The sequence below is a fragment of the Manis javanica genome, chromosome 14, assembly GCF_040802235.1.
Source record: "Manis javanica isolate MJ-LG chromosome 14, MJ_LKY, whole genome shotgun sequence".
Lineage (NCBI taxonomy): Eukaryota > Metazoa > Chordata > Mammalia > Pholidota > Manidae > Manis > Manis javanica.
This window is the reverse complement of record NC_133169.1, coordinates 28,468,557-28,491,370: the sequence shown is the minus strand read 5'-3', so window position 1 is coordinate 28,491,370 and position 22,814 is coordinate 28,468,557. Positions and strand designations below refer to the sequence as shown.

Here is a 22,814-nt window from a genome sequence, read left to right as displayed (position 1 = left end):
CCGCTGCCCCCAGCGCGCGATTCCGCTCTCCCACTACTGGGCTGGTGTTTCAGGGTCTGTGCCAGTTAGTGCCATGAGGGGCTTCCAAGCTGCCCTTCTGCCCAGGGGGTTAGGGCACCTAAAGTTCCCTGGGTTCCCAGCTGCTGGCTAAGTGTGCCGGGATGACTTCGTCCAGCTGTAGTGTCCCTGTCTTTTCAATACTTGCAAAAAGCACTCACTTTTCTTTTGTCTCAGGGGTGCCGGTTGTGGGGACCTGCACACAGATTTTGCTTTTCTGTTTCTCTAATATCCAGCACTCCATGCACCTTGTGTCTGCACTCTGGGTGCGGATTTCTAGAGCTGGTTGTTTAGCAGTCCTGGGCTTCCACTCCCTCCCCATTCCAACTCCTATCTTCCCACTGGGTTCTGGGGTGGGAGTGCATTCAGGTCCCTCTGGGCCGTGGCTTGTATCTTACCCCCTTCATGTGATGTTTAGTTCTCGCAGATGTAGATGTATCCTGGCTGTTGTACTGTATCCACTGGTGTCTCTTTTAGGAATAGTTGTATTTATTGTATTTTCATAAATATATAGGTTTTTGGGAGAAGATTTCTATTGAACTACTCATGCTACCATCTTGGCTCTGCCCTTTAAAAGGCTTTTTTAAAGCAAACCTTGCTCTCCTTCCTATTCTAATGCCCCACACCATTAGCAGCATAGTAACTTTCCAGCCCCAGCAGGATGGGAGAATGCCTTTATCCAGGAGTGTGACTGGCCATGTGGCAGCTCTGTGCATCCTTTTGGTCTTGTGTGCTTCCCAGGTAGGTAGTGTCCCTACCCACTGCTCAGTGGCTGACCACAGACAATGTTACTTACTGGCTGGCTTCCTGGCACACCCTAAACCCAATGCCTAACACTTGCTCTGAGGGCACACATCTGCCCTATTTCTTACCCAACAGAGCTTTCTGATAAATGGTCCCAGGGAGAGGTAACTCCCCTCAGTCACTCCTAGCAGGCTGCCCAGGTGTATCACTCTAGCATCTTCTTAGGCTCCCCCAGATGACTTATTTGACTTATATATATATATATTATGTCATTAACAGGGTCATGACAGACATACCTTCAGGTGTGTGTGTTTGTGTGTAGTTAGGTGGGGGATGCTATACTGCCTCTCACCTGGCTGCATGAACCTGCCAATATTTTTATCTGTTTGACACCTCAAGAAAGGCTGGAATAGGAATGTGGAACTTTCTGTTGCTCAGACTTCTGGATTGAAAAGGAAGATCATGGAAAAGTCTTTTTCATATTTCATACCTTCCATATCCTTCCTTTATTTTCCTCTACAGGGTGTGAATTTCACTGCATCAAGAAACAGCATGTAATTCACACTTCCTTTTCTAAAACTTGCTTGCCTCACACTACCTTGGTCAAAACTACAAGGGTTTCCTTGGCCATTGCATTGGTTTGATGGAGCTGCCATAACAAAGAAACTGGCTTAAACAATAGAAACTTTTCAGTTTTAGAGATTGGAAGTCTAAAATCAAGGTGCTGGCAGGTTTGGTTTCTCCAGGGTTTCTCCCCTTGCTGGTACATGTCTCCTTTCTCACTGTGGCCTCACATCGTCTTTCCTATGTGAACACATATCCCTAGTTTCTTTTTGTGTGTCTAAATTTCTTCTGAAGACACCAGTCAGACCGGATTAGGTCCCACACGAATAGCCTCTTCATCACCTCTTTGAAGGCCCTATCTCCAAATGCAATCACATTTTGAGATACTAGGGCTTAGGACTTCAACATATGAGGTTTGGGGGGATACACTTCACTCATAACAGCTGAGGAGGTGGGGGACACAATCGGTTTTGCTGGACCACATCTGTAAGTCGTCACTGTTTCCATTATGAAATCATTCTGCTTCTTTGATCCTGGAAATCAGAGAGCATGATATTGTCTTTCCCTTTTCCCACAACAAAAGAGCTACACGGAACCAAACCAAAATAAAACAAAAACAACAAGTCTGGAGGTTTGCGTGGGGGTAATCACAAGAAAGGGGAATTATACACCTCTGAAATTTATTTATTTTTCCATTATATAAATTAATATGTACTGACAATCTCCACAGAAATGTTTTATTAAGTATACACAAAATCTCTTCGATTACCTGAGAAATGTTTTCCTAAGCATACCTATCAAAAGATCAAGTACAACATTATTCTATTACACATATTTTGAGAAATCTGACACTGTTCTAGTCTGGCATTCCTCTGCTTGAAGAGCCTTTAATAACTCATCATTTGTTATCAAATTAGATTCAGATATGTCCATTTAATTTATTTAAGGCCTTCTGTGCTCAAGTCCTAATTTATTTTTATATCCTTATCTCTCATAATGCTCTTATATATAGCCTGTTCTCCAAATAACAAGATCCTAAATATACTCTTTGGCTACCATCTTCTACATCTTTTTAAAATGTTGTTCGCTCTGCATTGAATTCATTTATTCTACTTTTCTAGAGGATTTTGCTAAATCAAAAATTCTATATCCTCACAAATATTTTTAAACCCAGTGTGATTTCTTCCCATCTATGGACTTGCATGAAATTTTAATATATTCTGTCAGAGTACACATTGGTAATTTTATGTATTATTTTTTCCTCCTCCATGGACTATAATTTCATTCAAGGTAGAGGACATGTTTTACTCATCCTTATACCTTCTGTAAAAAATTTTTTTTCACAGCATGTTCAATAAACATTAGTTAATTTAAACAAATGAAGTGAAGAATGGACTAAAGATGATTCATAGAGGTCCCTGATTCAAAGTTGTTTATAAACCATATGCCTTCATCTACTCTGTCTTATGAAACTCCATTGAAATGATGACAGAAAAATATAAAATGATAAGCTTTCATCACTGAAAACTAAGAGAAAAGGATAGGAGATTTTAGTGAATTTCTGGGAGATGTAAAGTAGATAATGGAATGTTTTCTGATGAAACCCCCATCCCAGGATATATTTAGAAGGTGATGTAACAAGATCAAATGCCAGCCCCCAGTGAAGTTGTGGGGTACAAAATTTCTAGAAAAAGTTTGATTGAATTTCTTTATACTGAACAAGTTGCCTCTGTTCCATCCACCACAGTATCATTGCTCTGCAATTAAATTTAGTCAGATATCTGTCACTGGGAAAAATCAGATATTTTTCTAAGAGAAGATAAGAAAATGAATTATATACTAGCAGATAGTTTGGGGTTGGGGTTCAACCTTCTATAATCTGGCATTTGAGGCTCCAGACTAAATAACCTGATTTCTTTTTGCTCACTCTAATGTACAGACGACCACTTAACAAATCATATTCACAGATAAAGGAATCCATTTATCATCCCTGTATATGACTCAGAAGTTTGAAAAACAGTTCTTGTCATTTATTGACTATCAGCACATGGGATGAAATGAGGGGAATAAATGCAGCCAAAGGGAAACAACTGTCTGTTTGCACTGGAATTGTTTTGGATCTATAGGGAGGTTGGTCTTATACTCACGAGTGAAAAAAAAAAGTTCAAAAGACATTTGAAAGTCAACTGTGTAGTTTGGAAGTGAGAAGAGTCTCAGTAAATGAGAACAGATTAAAAATGAATCTAATGTATTTTTGAAAAGTAGAGAAGTATACATAACAGTTCAGAAGAATGCTGAAAGATTATAAAAGGGAGATGATGAACTTATTCAAAGGAATAAAATGCTGAGGAAAATTTTTTTTTGTTTGTAGAATTTTCCATTTTCAGAATATTTAACTTATTTCTGTTAATTATGATTCTGAAGGATTTTATTCTCTTCTCAACAATAATAATAAAGTCATAATAAATGAATGTGTGCATCCAGAATAGCTTAAAATAATTGTAATTATTATTCTCTGGAAGATTCCAAAGGAACAGTAGTTATGGTAGAGAAATAGAAAGTAAAGAAGACCTTTTGAAATTAAAAGAAGTGATTGTTGAAATTAAAATTTAATAAACTTATATAACAAAACAATATGATCAAAACATGGGCAGAAGATCTGAATAGACATTTTCTGAAAGAGATATACAAATGGCCAGTAAGTGCATGAAAATATGCTCGACATCTCTAATCATTAAGGAAATGCAAATCAAAACCATAATGAGGAATGACCTCATACCATGATAGTGCTTATTAACAAAAAGACAAGAAATAACAAGTGTTGGTGATGGATGAACAGGTAAAGAAAATGTGGTATGCATGTGTGTACACACACACACACACACACACACACACACACACATGATTACTAGTCAGCCATAAGAAAGAATGAAATCTTGCCATTTGCAACAACATGGGTGGACCTTGAGGGCATTATGCTCAGTGAAATGAGTCAGAGAAAGGCAAATACTGTGTGATCTCACTTATATTTAGAATCTTAACAGAACTTACAGATACAGAGAACAGATCGGTGGTTGTCATGGCAGGGGCCTGGTGTGTGTGCATGCAAAGTGGGTGAAGAGAGTCAAAAAATACTAAATTCCAGTTATAAAATAACTTATGGGGATATAGTATGCAGCATGGTGATTATAGTTAATAATACTGTACTGCATATTTGAAAGTTGCTAAGAGTAGATTTTAAAAGTCCTCATCACAAGAAAAATAAATTTGGAACTATGTATGGGGACAGATGTTAAGTAGGCTTATCGGCTGACCATTGTGCAATATATACACATATCAAATCATTATGTTGTACACCTGAAACTAATGTAATGTTATATGTTAATTACACCTCAGTTCTAAAAAACTAAATAGAAGCCTTGAAAGATAATATCACAGAAATATTGACGATTTCAGATAAAAATGTAAAGGGATAAGACACAGAACAAAAAGGGTTAGAAACACAGGAAATCAATCCAAGAGAGAATATATTTAATTTAGAGGCAGTTCAGAAAGGATAGAAAAAATGAAATGTAAAAAAATGATAGGAGAATAAAGGAGATTCACATCCTTAAACTGACAGGGTCTCTTGCCTGTGAATGATAATGAATGAGAAAGAAGCATACTAGAGACATTGCCAAATTACAGAGCAAGTAATGGTGAAGGAAAATTTCTTTGAACTTGTAGAAAAGCGGTAAAAAATCTGAGTATTGACTAAGATTCTTAATTTTAGACAAAAGTATCCACTGAACTAGTTTAATTTGAAGAGATTTATGAAGGAATATGGATTACTCGTAGAGCAAAATGTTAGCTTCTGTCTAGGCTAAGCTTGTATAAATATTTTCCATAACACCACACAACCAACCAGATAAGGAATTTTGACCTATAAACATCCTAGAACAATACTGCCTCTGCAACCATCTACCACAACTAAATGGATGCTCCTTGCCTATTTAGCTGACTTCCAAAATAAACTACTGCATTTATGTCTGACTGATGGAACGCAGGTCACATGTGTGCACCATAGCTAAAAATTAAAGTTCCTAAAAGTTATGGTGAAGACATGAAAAGTCAGACATTGGGTCTCAACAGGAGACTGGACTAGATTAAAAGCAGCATATGCAATAGGATGTGGCAAAGGCAGTATCTGTGTTCTCTTTCAATTAGAACAAAAAAGTGATGATTAAGTTCAAGAAAATAAAAAAAATAATAAATAGTAATAAAGCAAATTAAAATGTATTATAATACTGAATAATAGGTGGCCAGTAAGTAAAGAGAATTTTAAAAAATATTCTTTCTTGAATATCTCAGGGAACTACAGAGAGTGTTATACAATCATAGTACTCCACTTAACTAGTAAGTGAACTATGTTCCCGTAATCATAATAATGCAATCCCTGCAGAGTTTCTCTACTTTCCCCTCCTAGCTTTATTGAGATATAATTGACATATAACATTGTGTAAATTCTCCACTTTTAATCTAAGCCACTGACTTATTTATAGCCAGTGAAAAAAATACAGATATTTAAAATTTCAACAATATAAATATAACTGTACAGCATATAACACTTTGGAGTAAAAATAGGGAGATGTGGAAGTCAAAAGGTAATTGATATCCTTAGCTTACAAAATGGAAATCAAAAGACCATCAATAATTAGTGGAACAGAGTTTTAAGTGTGTTATCTGAAGTTAAAAAGTGATTAATAAATCTGAGGCTGCAAACCTAACGACCAATGGACCACACTTTGCTAGCAGATAGGTTTTTTTGGCCGCCAGACTGGTATAAGTATTTTTTTCTTCTGAGCTGTTTTCTTCGAATTTACCTTTGCAGTGGACATGCAACAGCCCATTTACCTAAAGCCTGAACACCCGCCATTGCCCTGTCTCTGGCCTGGTCCACTCATTTACTTTTCTGTACTTGCTCTGCGGATGTTGGAGTTCAACTCCAAAGAGGAATTCCAAAGAAGACATTAAAAAAGCAACTTGATTATATAAACAGTCTGTGTGGGATCTATTGTGAGATAATTCTTTTCTCTCATACCTTAGAGAAGGTGGTCAGTAGTAATGCCCTTTGATGAAATAGTAATAAAAAGGTTTAAACATTATTATTAAGAGAAACTTCAAAACTCTTCAAATCAAGTCAGAGTTCGGAAGCATTTTTTTTTTTTTGTCAAAATTTGACCTATGGATGAAGTAACACAATGTAAACATGGCTTATATATTCGTTTGGAACAATAGGTTTGGAACAATAGCTTCCTCTGGTAGGTTTATTTCATTAAGAAAGTATTTTTATCTATGGTAATATTAGTTTGCATACCTTGAGAGTAGTCAAATGATACCATGGATAGATAGTGAAGAAACTTCGTAGTTACAAGTAATTTTAAAAGGACAAAAAGTACTCAAGTGATAAAATGTAAATATCAACAACAGGAGATACTGAAACATCCATGTCTCTAAGTATTAACATTTATGGAAAATTCACTATGATGCTGTAAACTAAAAGGACAGATATAGCAGTGCACTATAAATGTACAAGGGCGCAAAATTGAGCAGAAGCTAAGTGTATGCTATTTAGTAAGCAAGCATGCTGCTTTATGAGAAAAAGAGGGGCAAGTACATTTTAGTTATAAATTTTTATTATTGCTAAAGTAGAACAGTTTAAGAGTTGAGAATGCAGTTTCATTGTGACATAATTTTTCACCTGATACTTTAAAAATTACATGAAAACTCTACAGAATTTTAAGATTTTTGTGTATGTGATAACTAGGTAGTTTCTTGAATGAAGCGAGCACTTCAGAAAACTACATTGGAGTTTTTAACAAACCAGTTTTAAGGCAGTGAATCTTGGTTAACTTCACACACAGGCAACCGTCTGAATGTAATTTTTGAGTTGTATTTTATTTCTTCTTGAAATGCATTCTTTTCAAAAAGTTGTTCATTTTTAGTGTTCACTATTAATAATGCTTGAAAGCTATATAGCAGTTATTTTCTCTGATTTAACAGCAACTTTTTTTCTTATCCTGAGAATGTCAGCTTTCCAGCTCCATCTAGTGTTAGAAAACTGATTATCATCCTCTATATTGTTTTCATTTTAAGACTTAGTTTTCTGTTTTGATGTTTGATGACATAAAAACTGGGGAAGTTCTGCTATTTAAAAGTAGAAATGCATAAGCCTTTCCTAGTAAAAGGTATCTTAATCTTGTTTTATTACTTTTTCTGTCTAGATTTTCTTTCTAAATAAGATAATCATACTTGTGTGTCAGTTTTATTTGCAGACTAGCAAGAATAAATGTCTGTCCAAAATGGTGTGCTAGTTATTACTGTTGTATCCTCACCTGTTTTGGAAGCTTCTGTGCACTCTGATATGCCCTCTCCACCTCTAATTAGAATTATGTTTCCAATGACACAGGCCACAATTTGTCAAAATCATTTCTTTGACCAACAGTGTGGGCTGTAGAATCCTGATATTGATAGGAAGGGCAAGATTGCAGTAGCATTTAAATATTTGAATTCTTACATAAAGTAAAAGTTTGGGACCATTGTGAATTAATGCAATTCATGTGTATTTGCAGAAAAGCCCCCTGTAAAGAATATAAACAGCTATCTGGAACCAAGATGGCATTATATGGCTGAAACTCTGGAGTATGGAATTAAAGTATATTTATTTTAGATAGATTTAAATTTTTGATCATTTGGAAACTTCTTAGCTCTACTTTCAATCAATATAATGAGGTAATACATATATTTCCTTATCTTTTTAAAAATGGAGCATCAATAAGGTAATTTTATTTTATTTAATTCTTCAAGTATAAACCTCAGTTGACATCCTTTTCATAAGGAAAATTTTCCATCTAGTTCTACATAAAGCCTTTTGTTATATAACAAATAATGGATTTTGTATCAAAGATATTTTGTTACAAGGTGCTCTTTATTCCGATTATGTAAATAATTTAGTTTGATAATAAAAATATGTAAAAGCAACTTATTTGTTAATCTATATCAATGTTGAAATAAATCCCTTGTTATTTGGAGAATCTACGTTATTTAGGATTGAAGAGAACAAAATGTACTAGCAAAACTAAATCAATAATCACAACGCAGAGGTGTTTAAGACAACAAATATAATATTGTGAAAGAAGTGGATTCCCACTAATGATTACATTTTACAGCCTTGAAGGCAGTGTTTCAAAATACAACAGTCACTCTTCTTGAGTTTGCCTTTAGTTTGGCGGCATCTTTATATGCATACAGGAAATATGAAAGTAAAAATAAAATACTTCTTTCTGAAACTTATAAGTTTCAGAAAAATATTCATCTTCAAAAAATAATCTGTCAGTAGGATAAGCTTTTGTTTGAAAAAAATGCAAACTACATTACTGAGCAGTGTTGTTCAACATGTTCTTGAAATAGAAACAGCGTATATCATATAAGACTTCAACTAATCTGAAACAGGAAATCCCTGGTAACCTCCTTTCTTCTTCCTTTGGGAAAATTTGTTGCATGGAAGCTTTTAAAAACAAAGCTATATAAGATTCTTTTGCTGCATTCAGAGGCTTGTATTAAAACACATCTCTGAAAAGAGCAGACCCAAGTATTTATTAACTAACAGCCCTTGTCCTACTTAGTGGCCATATCAAAGCACAACAGACTGGTGTGTGTATTGTTAATTTGCTCTCTGGCAATAAATACCCATTTGTTTTGAAGGTGTAATCATAGATTAATGAGGAATGTTAAACTTGTACTTGAAGAAAAAAAATCCATTGTCAAAAATGATTTATGCAAAAACTTAACTGGAACAAATGCATTTCTAAGTTGGAAACAATGAACAGAATTGAACAAACATAACTGTTTTTTAAACCAATACTCTACTGAGTGGGACTGTTCATGTTGTCCTAGGTTTGGTGACTATATCCCAAAACTGAGGACAGAGAAGGGTTGAGTATGCTACTTTCTAATCTCCCCACCTTCTACAGAAAGAGAAGATCGAAGAGGGAGAACAAATAGAAGAGCACAGGGCTTTTGCACCTACCCTTAGCCATGAGAGAGGAAATAAAAAAGAATTATGTATTACTCATGGAGACTACGGGTGTCCACAAGAAGTAGGAACTTATTCCCCATTTAGATATTTGCATATGTAGTTTTCTGTGCTTATTTGAACTTGAGGAAAAAGAATCAGAGAAAGACAACAGCTAGAAAGCAGGCTTCACTACCATCTATGGTTTCCTGAAGCACAATAGCTTAAAAAGTCGTGAGTTGTCTTTCTGATACCCCATCTAAGGGTGTTGGCCAAAAAGTGAGGAAACCCAAAAAGCTAGAGGCTGGGGATGTACCACTGGGAAAGAAGATGAGGGAGCATGGAAGAGGGTCTGGCGTACCAGTGATAATACATGGAGGCCCATCCTTCATCCCCCACAAAGCATTCACACAGATCTCTGTAAGACACCTTCACTGGGGCATTGGTAGCCGTCAGAGTTATTTCAAAGAGCAGCAACGTCCCAGCGACAACAGGCCTGAGCTGGTAAGGCTGGAGTTTCAAATTGTCTAGCACTGGGCTTTTAATAGCTGGACATTGTTAGAAAGAAATAGAATCTGCTCCAGGTATTATTACATGACAGGAGTGGGAGATTTGACCGGCCATGGCTGAAGGCTACAAGGTCTTCAAGAGTTTGACTTCGAGTTCATAATTTATTTACTTCACTAGAAATTTTTTTTCCTTTCTCTTAATCAATTGTCTGTCAGTTTTCCTTATGCTTTCTTTCTTGAAATATTTCTCTCACTAAGACATTTGTTTAGGGTTAGAATGCAGAGAATAGTAAGTAGATACAAGTATCTTTCCTTCTAGGCTGCCCGTCCGTTCTCCTGAGGTTCTCACTGCCCTGGTACTGGGTGCATGAGCTCCACAGCGTGCTCTTCTTTTCAGGAGAAACAGAGATCTCAAAAAGATTCTTTCAAGTATGAAGCATTGACTGTTACTCTTAATAGAAAATTTCATTTTCATATTCCTAATTTTGTTCTCTTTCTTTTTCTATTAATGCCTTAAAAAGAGCAGGACTGGCAATTGTTTTGAAAACAAAAGGTGGATGTAACCCTGTCTATTCATTACTGTTCAAAAATATTTTCAGTCAATATGATAGAGCAATCTGAAAAAGGCATGAAATAAACTACAGACTCTGCTATTTTACAGGTTGGGATGTACTTTGAGGTCAACAACAAGTAAAAACACAGATCAGTAAATTTACCTAAATGTTCACTTGATTAGTGTAAATGCATCTGAAATCTTTATTAAATGTCTCTTCAGAATTTTCACAAAGCTTTTCACTTTGTGCTTCTTGTCTTTAATATCTTCTGTGTTTTTTTGCTGCTGATGCTAAATTTCTTTCATGTCTATTAGGGATTATAGAGCTGTGATTTTTTAAAAAATTCTAATGGTAAATTAATCATAGGGAAAGTAATTGGTTAGACCTAAAAAATTACTCTGATGATGATGAAGGAGAAAGGACCAATACTTAAGGCAAGGAGGTGAGAAGGTGGGTTAGGACTATTCTAAGAGTGTAAAAGCAGAACATTCGGTAATTGAGCAGGAAGAACAATGTTAGCTTATTCTTTGTTCATTTAACCAAACATTAGGCACTTAGTCTGTGTCAGAATGGATGTCAGGCCTCAAGGAGATAGTGACAAACTAGACATGATCCCTTTCCTCATGGAGTTTCATAGGGAAGCAAGATATTAAGGATTAATTAATGCAATTTAGTACTATAGTATTATGAAAGAATTATAAGCAAAGCTGAGGTAGTAAGGACTAAGCTGCAGGTCAATGAATGTACAGGGTATAGAAGGCAGAAAGAACAGCACAGTGAAAAGCCTAAATATAAAAGGCAGTTTCTTGCTCATGGCTGGAGCACACCAGAGAAAGAAGTATGTAACAGATGAAATTTGAAAGACAGGCATAGCATAGGTTAGGAGAGTTTTGTAATGATAAGTTTACCTTCTTAAAATGGAGGGAGTAGGCCCTTTAAGCATTTTCAACAGGAGAGTAACATGAAGTGATCTGAGATTTCAAAACTCATTCTTACAGCATCATAAATGGGTTTGTAAGGGCCAATGCTTAAGGCAAAGAGGCAAGAAGATGGGTTAGGACTGCTCCAGAGTATGATGATTAATTATGGAGGAAGGGGTGAGTGGTGAGTTCAAGAGGTACTTAGGTAGTAATTTAAAAATTCTCTTGTATAAGAAGTTTGGAAATATCTACTTATTTTTCTCTCATTTAAAAGTAATCTTGAATTGATTCCACCTGGATACATAAAGTAAGATAAACCAAAGAGGAAATGTGGATAGAATGGCAAGTTGAAGACAAAGGTTGTTTTGTTTTGTTTGAAACAGATCTATAGACCATAAAATTCCCTATAAAGTTTACTGAGGTATAACTGACATATAATATTATATTAGTTTCAGGTATACAAAATAGTGATTCAGTATATTGAGAAATCACCACAATAAATCTAGTTAACATCTGTTGCCACACAGTTATAATTTTTTTCCTTGTGAAGACAATTTTAAGATTTACTCTTCTTAGCAACTTTCAAACATGTAATACAATATTATTAACTATGGTCATCATACTGTACATTAAATCCCTGGGACTTACTTATTTTAAAACTCTAAGTTTATACTTTTTGACCATCTTCCCTGGCCCTGCCTTGCCACCTCACCTGTGGCAACCACCAATCTGTTCCCTGTATCTCTGAGTTCAGTTTTGTGTGTTTGTCTGTTTCAGAAACCACATATAAGTGAAATCGTATGGTATTTGTCTTTCTCTGTCTTATTTGACTTATCATATGTGTTCAAAGTCCATCCCTTTTGGTGCAAATGAGGGAATTTCCTTCATTTTTTATGGCTGAATAATATTCCATTGTGTATATGTATGCTTCCTTTTTATCCTTTCATCCATCAATGGACATTTAAGTTGTTTATATTCTTTGTTATTGTAAATAATGCTGCAATGAACATGGGCATGCAGATATATATTCAAGTTAGTGTCTTCATTTCATTCAGATAAATACCCAGAAGTGGAAATGCTGGGCCATATGGTAGTTCTTTTTTGTTTTTTAGAGGAACCGCCATATTGTTTTCCACAGTGGCCACACCGGTTTACATTCCCATCAACAAGGGTTCTCTTTTCCCCAACACTTGTTTTTGTTTGTCTTTTTGATGATAACCATTATAACAGGTATGAGGTGATTATATTGTGACTTAACAGGTGTGAGGTGATTATATTATATTGTGGTTTTGATTTGCATTTCACTAGTGATTAGTGATGTTGAGCACATTTTCACATGTCTGTTGGACATTTGTATGTTTTCTTTGGAAAAACATCTATTCAGATCCACTGTCCACTTCTTAATCCTATTGTTTGTTTTTCTATTGAATTATATAGTGTTTATGTATTTTGTATATTAACCCTTTATCATATAAATGATTTTTATAGTCTTCCATTTAGTAGGTTGCTCTATTTGGTTAGACTCTATATAGGTTAAACTCTATTTGGATTTCCTAGTCTGCCAAATTGATTTACCTCTATCCTGTCATTAATACACTATTTCAATTATTGTAGCTATAAAATGTTTTAAAAATATAAAAGTAGCTCCCTCTCAGTGTTATTCTCCTTCAGAGTTCTCCTTTTATTCTTCTTCATTTTTCCATAAGAACTTATATCTTGTCTAATGGTAATTAGATCCAAGAGATTTTTAAACTCTTCCATTCAGTAGGTTGCCTTTTCATTTGTTGATGGTTTCTCTCGTGGGGCAGAGGTTTCTTAGTTTAACGTTAGCCCTCCCTGATTATTTTGCTTTAGTTGCTTTGTTTTTGGTGTCAAATCTAAAGAATCATCTCCAAGACTGATGGCAAGAAGCTGATCTTGTGTTTTTTTTAGGCATTTTATGGTTTCAGGTCTTGCATTTAAGTCTTTAATCCATTATGAGCTAATTTTTCATATGGTTCAGGTAGTGCTTCAGTTTCATTCTTTTGCAAATAACTTTCGAGTTTTCCCAGCTTCACTGAAAAGACTGTCCTTTCCCCATTGTATATTCTTTGATCCATCATCATAAATTAATTGACCATAAGGCACCAATTTATTTTTGGGCTCTCTCCTCTGTTCTGTTGCTCTAATGTCTCTTTTTATGCCAATACCATACTGTTTCGATTACTATAGCTTATTAATAAAAGTAACCAGAAAATTGGCTCTTAAATTCCTAGTAGCCTGAAGAATATGCTGCAAGATACTTGAATCCACTGATCCTCATTTTCTTTATCTATGCAATGGGCATAAAAATACTGTGTATATGATAGATTGCCAGGATTAAATTCTGTCATCAAACAAATATTCTCTGAACATTTACTGTGTCCTGAAAATGTTTCAGTTATTGAAGATCCTGCAGAGAACAAGTTAGACAATGGGACTCGAGAGATTTTACTGTTTACATTCTGCCAAGGATTCACAATGGGTGAGATATTGTGGGGAGTTAGACAACTAATAAACATCTAAGTGGAGGTATAATATGCTAATATCACAAAGATGTAAATTTCACCCAAATTTATTAATTTAAGGCCATCCCCATAACATATCAGCATCATTATTTTTGAAGTAGACAAGATATAAGTTCCTATGGAAAAATGAAGAAGAATAAAAGGAGAATTCTGAAGGAGAATAATACTGAGAGGGTGCTGCTTTTATATTTTTAAAACATTTTATAGCTACAATAATTGAAATAGTGTATTAATGACAGGATAGAGGTGAATCAATTTGGCAGACTAGGAAATCCAAATAAAGGCACAAATAATTAGGAATGGTGTTTGATACAGAAGTTATTTTAGATCAGTGAAAAGATGGATTATTCAATAAAATGGATAACTGGGTAGCAATATATTTAGAAAAGATGAAATTTGATACATTCATCATAAGAAGAGAGAAAAATGATTACTTTATGCCTACATAAAATGTTAGTCCCCAAATATTGATAAGCAGGGAGGGCTTCCTATAATGTGGCCTATAATGTGCCTTGAAATGTAGTAGTGAAAAATAAATTAAAAGCTTAAATCCTCACTATCATGTTGCTTTTTTTCTTTTGTGATGTTTATTAGAAAATATATCAGACACTCAAAAGTTATATTATTACAAACATCCATGTACCTCGCATCATGGATTTAGAGTGTCCTAAATGTCCGTGAAGCCCACACACATCACACACCCTCTCTGGCTTCTCCTCTCCCCTAGGACCTCGTCAGGGGTCCTGCAGTGACAAATCCGAGCCACCTCTTTGATTTAAGACTTTATATTTGAAATGTTTCCACAATGTTTTATAAGCACTAGTACTTGCATTTTCACTGTTGTCCGTATGGGTATTATTTATATTTCCATATATCTGACCGATATGTATACCTAAAACTTTTATAAATTTTTTTCTCTTCTATTAGCAAATCCTTTCTGGTCCACCCTCATAGCACACCCAGAGCGTAACGTGGCCAAGCCATCACCATGTAACTGAATCACTGTGACCGCTTCCTCACTGGTCACTTACTCAGGCTATTCACAGCACAGTAGCCAGGGAGATCTTTGTGAAATAGCAGCCAGAATCTTTTGCACTCAGTGGCTGCCAGATCATCCTGAGCACAGCGCAAAGCCATGTCGAATTCTGAATGCGCCTGCACGAACCCTCTCCCTGCCCGGTGCCTCTCTGGCCCTTTGCTCTTTCTCCCTCACCTCCAGCACAGCAGGCCTCCCGGGTGGCCCTTAGCCGTACCAGGCATTCCTCTGCCTCAGGAGAGCGCTCGCTGCTACTTCCTACTGGAATGACCTCCTGGGTTCTCTCACCCTGCTCTCCGTGATGCCTTCCTCAGCCACGCTACTGACGTTCCATATCACCACGGGAAATTATTTCTTTCTCTGCTCTATTTTTCTTCGCACCATTTATTGTTTATATCACATAACATAATTTGTTTATTTCTTTTGTCTGTTATCAACCTTTCTCCTTGGAGGCACCAAAAAAGAAAGCCTTTTTGACTTTTTTGTTAACTGACATAACCTTTGAATCTAGAACTTTTCCTGGCACATCCAGCTGCTCAACAGATATGTTGTATAGGAAGCAATTTCTCAAGCATATTCTCAAGCAATTGATAAGAACTGAAAAGAGAAAAATTTGTAAATTTACAATTAGCTGAACTTAGATATTCTTGGTTATCTTTTAAGGATTTTTGGAGAAATTATAAGGAAAAGATGTCCCTTGAGGTGAAAGATGAGAATATAAAATAGCATGAGTACAAGCAAATGATTTAAGGAAAACTAATCAGAACTGCCCTTATCTGACTCCCTTTCTGTTCCTTTCCAAGTTACCACATTGTATTCCCATTTCAGTCCCTAGAATTAGATTTATGATTCTCTTGACTAGCTTCTAGTAGCCTTGTGTGACAATTATTTGACCCCCTGCTGCCATTCCATTTGGATCCCAAACTCTGTTGAATTACTGGTACCTTTTCTTATATTTCTGCCTTTAAATGGAATCTATGTTTGCCAAGTACCATCTTGCCAAGTAGCAATGTGGTCCATAACAGCAATAATTTTATTTTTGATTTCCAAAGGAATGTTTTCTCCACCAGGAGCAATGATTCTTGGGGAGCAGTAGGTGTAGTCATACACTGTCAATAGTCAAAATTGTTTTATTTTCCTATTACCAAATATATTAACATTACAGAAGAAAGGGTAAAGGTTTATATTGTTCAATAGGTTGTCTAGGCATGGTGAGTGTGGTTCCCAAATTTATCACTGAGGAAGATATAACAAAAAAGTAATAATGGAAACTAACATTTACAGGGTGATTACTATGACTGCATCAACTGCTAAGTGAATATTTGTATTACCTCATTGTATTCAACCCTATGAGGCTGACCCTGTTTTTCACAGAAGTAAGAATCACTGAGAAGTCAAATAACTCATCCAGGATTGCAGAACTAGGATTCAGTTCAGGCAGTCAGATTTCAAGTCCTGGCTCTCGACTCTGCATACTTCAGAGGGAACAGAGTACTAGTGAAACATGCCTGGAAAAATAAATGATTTTTAAAAACTCATCAACATTTTGCAAATGTTGATAAATGTATTATCTTTCTAGTAATCCTTTAGACACAACTCAGAGTTTAACATAGCTTTTTAAACCTTACATGTGGTAGATATGACTTGTAAATCTCTATAGATCTAATCCAAAATCTACAGAAACTATGATCAAATATTTTGACTTTTATGTGTCACTTCCCTTTTTGAATGTGCATTTCTTGTACTAACAATTTATAAACTTTATTCAGCAAAAATAAATGGAACTTATATAAAATGAGGAAAAAGAGCTATTGCTTATTCACAATAAATTTTTCATAGGTTGAAGTTTGTATGTATTTCTAAGACCAATGAGCAGAACATCCCAGAAAAAAGGAAACCACTTTCTGTGGTAACTTGTCTTCTTTTATTTTAATTGAGGTATCATTGATATACAATCTTACACTGGTTTCAGGTATACAGGACAGTGGTTCAACAGTTGCCACATTATTAAATCCCTACCCCACTAGAGCAGTTACTGTCTGTCAGCGTAGGAAGGTGTTACAGAGCCATTGACTATATTCCCCATGCTGTACTACCATCCCCATCACCAAAGTATATTATGATTGACAGTATTTGGGCCCTTTTATTACCCTCACCCTTCCCCCCCAAAACCCCCAACCCCTTCTCTGTGGTAACCACTAGTCACTTATCAGTGTCTATGAGTCTACTGTTTTGTTCATTTTGTTTTGTTTTCTTCTTATATTTTACAAATAAGTGAAATCATATGGTGTTTGTCTTTCTCCACCTAGCTAATTTCACTTAGAATAATACTTCTAGGTCCATCCATGTTGTTGAAAATGGCAGGATTTCTTTCTTTTTTATAGCCAAACACTATTCCATTGTGTATGTGCACCACATCTTAATCCATTCATCTATTGATAGTCACTTAGGTTGATTCCATACCTTGGCTCTTGTAAATAATGTGGCAATAAACATAGGGGTGCATATATACATTCCTACCAACCATGCAGGAGGGTTCCTTCCCCTTTCTCCACATCCTCACTAGCATTTGCTGTTTCTTGTCTTTTGTATAGTGACCATCCTAACTGGTGTTCGGTGCTATCTCCCTGTGATTTTAATTTATATTTCCTTGACGATTACTGATGCAGAACATTTGTTCATGGGTCTGTTGGCAATTGTATGTCTTCCTTAGAAAAATGTCTTTCAGGTCCTTCACATGTTTTTAAACAAGTTACTGGCTTGAAGTCAGGGAGCATAATCCCCCCTGCTTTATTCTTTCTTCTCAGGATTGCTTTTGGCTATTCAGGGTCTTTTTGTGGTTCCATATGAATTTTAGGATTATTTGCTCTAGCTCACTGAAAAATTCCATTGGTATTTTGATAAGGGTTGCATTGAATCTATAAACTGCTTTGGGCAGGATGGCCATTTTGATAATAGTCTTCTTATCCATGAGGATGTGATAGATATCCATTTATTTGTGTCATCTTTACTTTCTCTCATGAGTGTCTTATAGTTTTCAGAGCCCACATATTTCACCTTATTGGCTAGGTTTATTCCTTTGTATTTTTTGATGCAATTGTAAATGGAATTGTTTTCCTGATTTCTCTTTCTTCTAATTTGTTGTTAGTATATAGGAATTCTCAACAAAACAGTATAGAAGGTACATACCTCAACAAAATAAAGGTCATACATGATACCCACAGCTGACATCATACTCCATGGCAAAAAGCTGAAATCTTTTCCTCTAAGATCAGGAACAAGACTCTCACCACTTTTACTTACCATAGTACTGGAGGTCCTAGCCACAGCAATCAGACAACACAAAGAGATAAAAGGCATCCAAATTGGTAAGGAAGAAACTGTCATTATTTGAAGATGACATGATATATAGAAAACCCTAGAGACTCCACCATAATACTGTTAGAACTAATAACTGGATTCAGCAAAGTTGCAGGATACAAAAGTAGTAACTCACAACTTACCTTCTTTATAAAAATACACTGGGGATCTCTTTTGGCGACCCTTCCTCTGTCATGAAGAACTTCTTTTCTTAACTGTTACACCATTGAAGGAAAGCCTCTGATGACATGGACAGAAATTAAGAGTATATATTCTATGAAATTAATTTGATAAGTTGACATATAAACATTTACAATTTTAAATACAAAGCAATATCACTTACTTACAGAGGCCATGCAGGTATAATAAATGAGAGAAAGTGGGTCAAATTATTGAGAGTATAAAACAAATGTTTTATGTAGGATGTATATGAAGGGATATACATAAACAGAGACTAAAAATGAAATGCTGTATTTTACTACTTCATAGGATAAATGCTTTCATTAACTGGATTATGAAACTCCAACTTTCTTAGAATCTGCATCTCTCAAGCTGGTATACTGTGTTAATTTTATAATTTTTGTAGTAACTCATTGTATTTGAAAATAATGTCATCATTTAGAGCACTACTTGGATAATTCTTTGAACTGTGTTTACCAATTCTTACATTTGGGAAACTCCAGGTTATTTCTATTAGAAGTAGCAAATACTTTTCTAACCACATTCTTTTTTTTTTTGTCTTTGTGTGTGTGTGTTTTTGTTGTAGAGAAGGCCAGCAATCACCAGAACAATGGCAGAAGATGTATGGTAGATGCTCTGGGAATGAAGTATACCACATTGTTTTGGAAGAAAGTACATTTTTTGCTGAATATGAAGGAAAGAGCTTTACATATGCCTCTTTCCATGCACATAAAAAGTATGTTTCTGCTTCCAGAGTCAAATTAAAATATTATCCAATCACACATTTTAAATATAGTTTTCTGAAATAGAACCCATACTGGGGCTCGTGAGATGCACGTGCTCCAGAATTTTTTACGTTGTTATTTAGACATTTGAACTCTGGCCTTCTATATGGTCTCCTCAAGTTAAGATTATAAGGTATATAATTAGTAGGAGTATTGACTTTAATACCTTTTAAATTATCTTTAAAAACATTAAAAAAATATTAAGAACTCACAAATATATGAAAATGAATCCTTTATAAGTCTAAACTTTAAAGTATTGATTAAAATTTAAACAAAGTAGTAATAACATTTATAAAAGCTAAACATTTAAAAAAACTTGCTTTGGCTAGAAAAATTAGTTAAAATATAAATGACTGTACATTCCAATTCAAACATTGAACACTATTTTTTCCTTTTGGAGTAACATTATTTACTTAAGTAAAAATGTATGTCTATCATGGAAGTAATATATTATCATATTATCATATTATAAATATATTAATGTAGCATATTTATAAAGATTTGTATTGTATCTTTTATATGATGCATTCTACTTCAATTCTCATTATGATTCAATCTACACATACACTTCTGATGTTTAAAAAATATTTTTAGTTTGATTTATTTGTAACAATAAGGCATATTGAAATAAAGGTATTAAGGACATTTTGTGTTTGGGGCATAACCTGAAAAAGTATATAAGAAACTTGTAAGTAACACCTGTTACATTCAGTGGTTGTTAATTCTCCTAGTTAAGCTGCCCACCCATTTAAAATGATTTAAAATTTTTTAAAATAAAATTTAGGGTAAACCAAATATGGTAACAGCAATATGGTAACAACAGAATAAAAAGAAATGTAGGGTGTCATGATTCTTTCTTATGTGACCTTGGCTAAGTTTCCCCCTCTCCTTTAGGCCAATGACTTTCAAATATTTTTTGACTAAAGTGACGTTATGTTTTACTTTTTTTGATGACAGTAAGATATATATTTTTATGGTAAGATCCAGTGCACACACAAATGTAAAAAAAATTTTTACCATATATTATATGATATTATATGATATACCATCTTCATTTAAATGTATATATACATATGTCATAATCAACTAAATTGATTTCATGATACCCTAATTATTTCTTTTCCTATAAATATTGATCCTTTTCCTATAGAAGCAAGAGTCTTGAACTTTTAGGGTTCTTTCAAGCTTTAAAATACTGTGCCTTGACGTTTTAACTCTCCTTTGCCTTATGACAGTTTACTAATTTTCTTATATATGCAAACTTAAGGACAAAAAAACCGTAAGACTTTTGGTGAATTGCAATTCTTAAACTCTTTTATTTTTTTTTTTAAATTAAGGTTTGGTGTTTGCTTGATTGGTGTTAGGAGGGAGGATAATAAAAACATTTTGCTGAATCCAGGTCCTCGATATATTATGAATGCTACAGATACATGTTTTTATATTAATATTACCAAAGAAGAGAATTCAGCATTTAAAAACCAAGACCAGCAGAAAAAAAGCAAAGTACCAAGGTCATTTTATCATGGACCTTCTAGACTACCTGTACATAGCATAATTGCCAGCATGGGTAAGTATAAATAAATCTGAAAATGTCATTAGTTTCTTTCTAAAAATGAATAATAGCATACTTGAAAATTTATTAAAATTTGATAGTAAAAAAATTAAAATAAAATTGTGTATATTGTATACTTGTGTGACTAATTATACAGAACAAAATTTCTAAGCTACTAAATTGGTAAGAAATTAACCTAATTCAAAACTTCTAACAATTATTTCATATTACATATTATAATATAAGCACCTAATACTTCTATACTTACTTTAAAAATTCTTTATCCATTATCAACAGAGACTATTTTAAATGTTCTCTATTTTTCTCAAGACTCTCCTTCTATCCTTCATCTCATTCTCACAATTGAAGTTTGCTTCTGTGGCACAAAAGTTAAAAATAATACGGAATAGATCCAAAAAGTAATATCCTTTAAATTTTACAGTCAAACTACCAACAGTTTCAAATATTTAGTTTCTGTCAAAGGAGAATGTGTCCTTTATTTTAGCTTTTAATATTTTATTATTAATGCCTTCACTTCTGCATTGTATATATCTCTGTTCCTTAGGAACTTCACTCTGTTTTAACTCATCTTTATTACCTAACTTTCACTTTCAACAAGACTACTTATTCCCCCTTCCCTCCTTCTGTCTCTCTGTTTTTCTCTTTTAACATCTGTATGCACACACACACCTTTCTGGACTTGATGTTATGACATCTTCACATATCAGACCCTCAAAAGAGTTGTCTTTAGTTGCTGGTTTGAAATTGTATTGTCTCCTCATATATCTGCCCAGTTCAATATGAAGTCTGCAATCATTATATCACAAGTACTGCTCTGGCAAGGCCACCACTTTCCTCTCTGTCACTAGATCCATATCACTGACAATGTTCTTGAAACACTCTGGTGCTTTTTCTCTGCATCACATACATTCATTTTCCCTGAAGAGTTATATCTGCCTTCATGCGTTCAGTTGTACTCCATACATTGATGATTCCCTTATCTAAATCACTAACTTAAACTTTTCTTTATAGCAATATATTCAACTGTCCACTGGTAATTTTTGTCTGGATGTCTTACAGGAAAAACCAACACAGCAGATTCATATTGAACAAATCTCTCAGCCCTCATTCAAAGCCATTTCTTCCTCCATTTTTTGCCAAAAAAACCCCAGATAACACCACTATCCTCCAATTTGTAATGTCACAATTCTGACTTTTCACCACCCCTCTCTTCTGATAGTTTATAATTTACCAAATTCTATTAAATTTTATCAGTAAGTAGCCCCTAAAGTCATTCAGTTCTATGTCCACTACCTGTTTCATCACAGTGTGAGCCTCATCACCTCTTCCCTCAGCAGCAAGACCAACCTCCTAATCCTTTATCCCTGCCTCTGTTCTTACTGCCCTACACTCTTCTGCACCTTACCACCAGTGTAATAATTTTTTACATAATTGTGATAATGTCATGCTTCTGAATAAATCATTTTATTTATTATTTAAAAAAGTTTTTATTTTGGTATCATTAATTTACAATTACATGAAGGACATTATGTTTACTAGGCTCCCCCCTTCACCAAGTCCCCCCCACATTCCCATTCACAGTCACGAACATAGTAAGATGCTGTAAAATCACTACTTGTCTTCTCTGTGTTGCATAGCCCTCCTCATGCCCCCCCTACACTATACATGCTAATTGTAATGCCCTTTTTCTTTTTGTCCCATCCTTATCCCTCCCTTCCCACCCATCCTCCCCAGTCCCTTTCCCTTTGGTAACTATTAGTCCATTCTTGGGTTCTGTGCTTCTGCTGCTGTTTTGTTCCTTCAGTTTTCTTTTGTTCTTATACTCCACATATGAGTGAAAACATTTGGTACTTGTCTTTCTCTGCCTGGCTTATTTCACTGAGCATAATACCCTCTAGCTCCATTCATGTTGTTGTGAATGGTAGGATCTGTT

The 22,814-nt window shown here is 34.8% G+C and overlaps 1 protein-coding gene across 6 annotated transcripts in view; it reads left to right on the top strand.

The window, feature by feature from the left end:
- The window catches only part of KCNT2 (potassium sodium-activated channel subfamily T member 2), a 451,692-nt gene that overhangs the window by 298,216 nt on the left and 130,662 nt on the right, over window positions 1-22,814 (top strand). For all 6 annotated transcript variants that reach the window (XR_012125235.1, XM_073221980.1, XM_073221978.1 and 3 more), the window contains 2 exons: window positions 19,110-19,259; window positions 20,646-20,875. Coding sequence is in view for 5 of the 6 variants with exons in the window: in XM_073221980.1 (XP_073078081.1) it covers window positions 19,110-19,259; window positions 20,646-20,875 (380 nt within the window). In the remaining variant the exon portion in view is untranslated. The remainder of the gene's footprint in view (window positions 1-19,109; window positions 19,260-20,645; window positions 20,876-22,814) is intronic.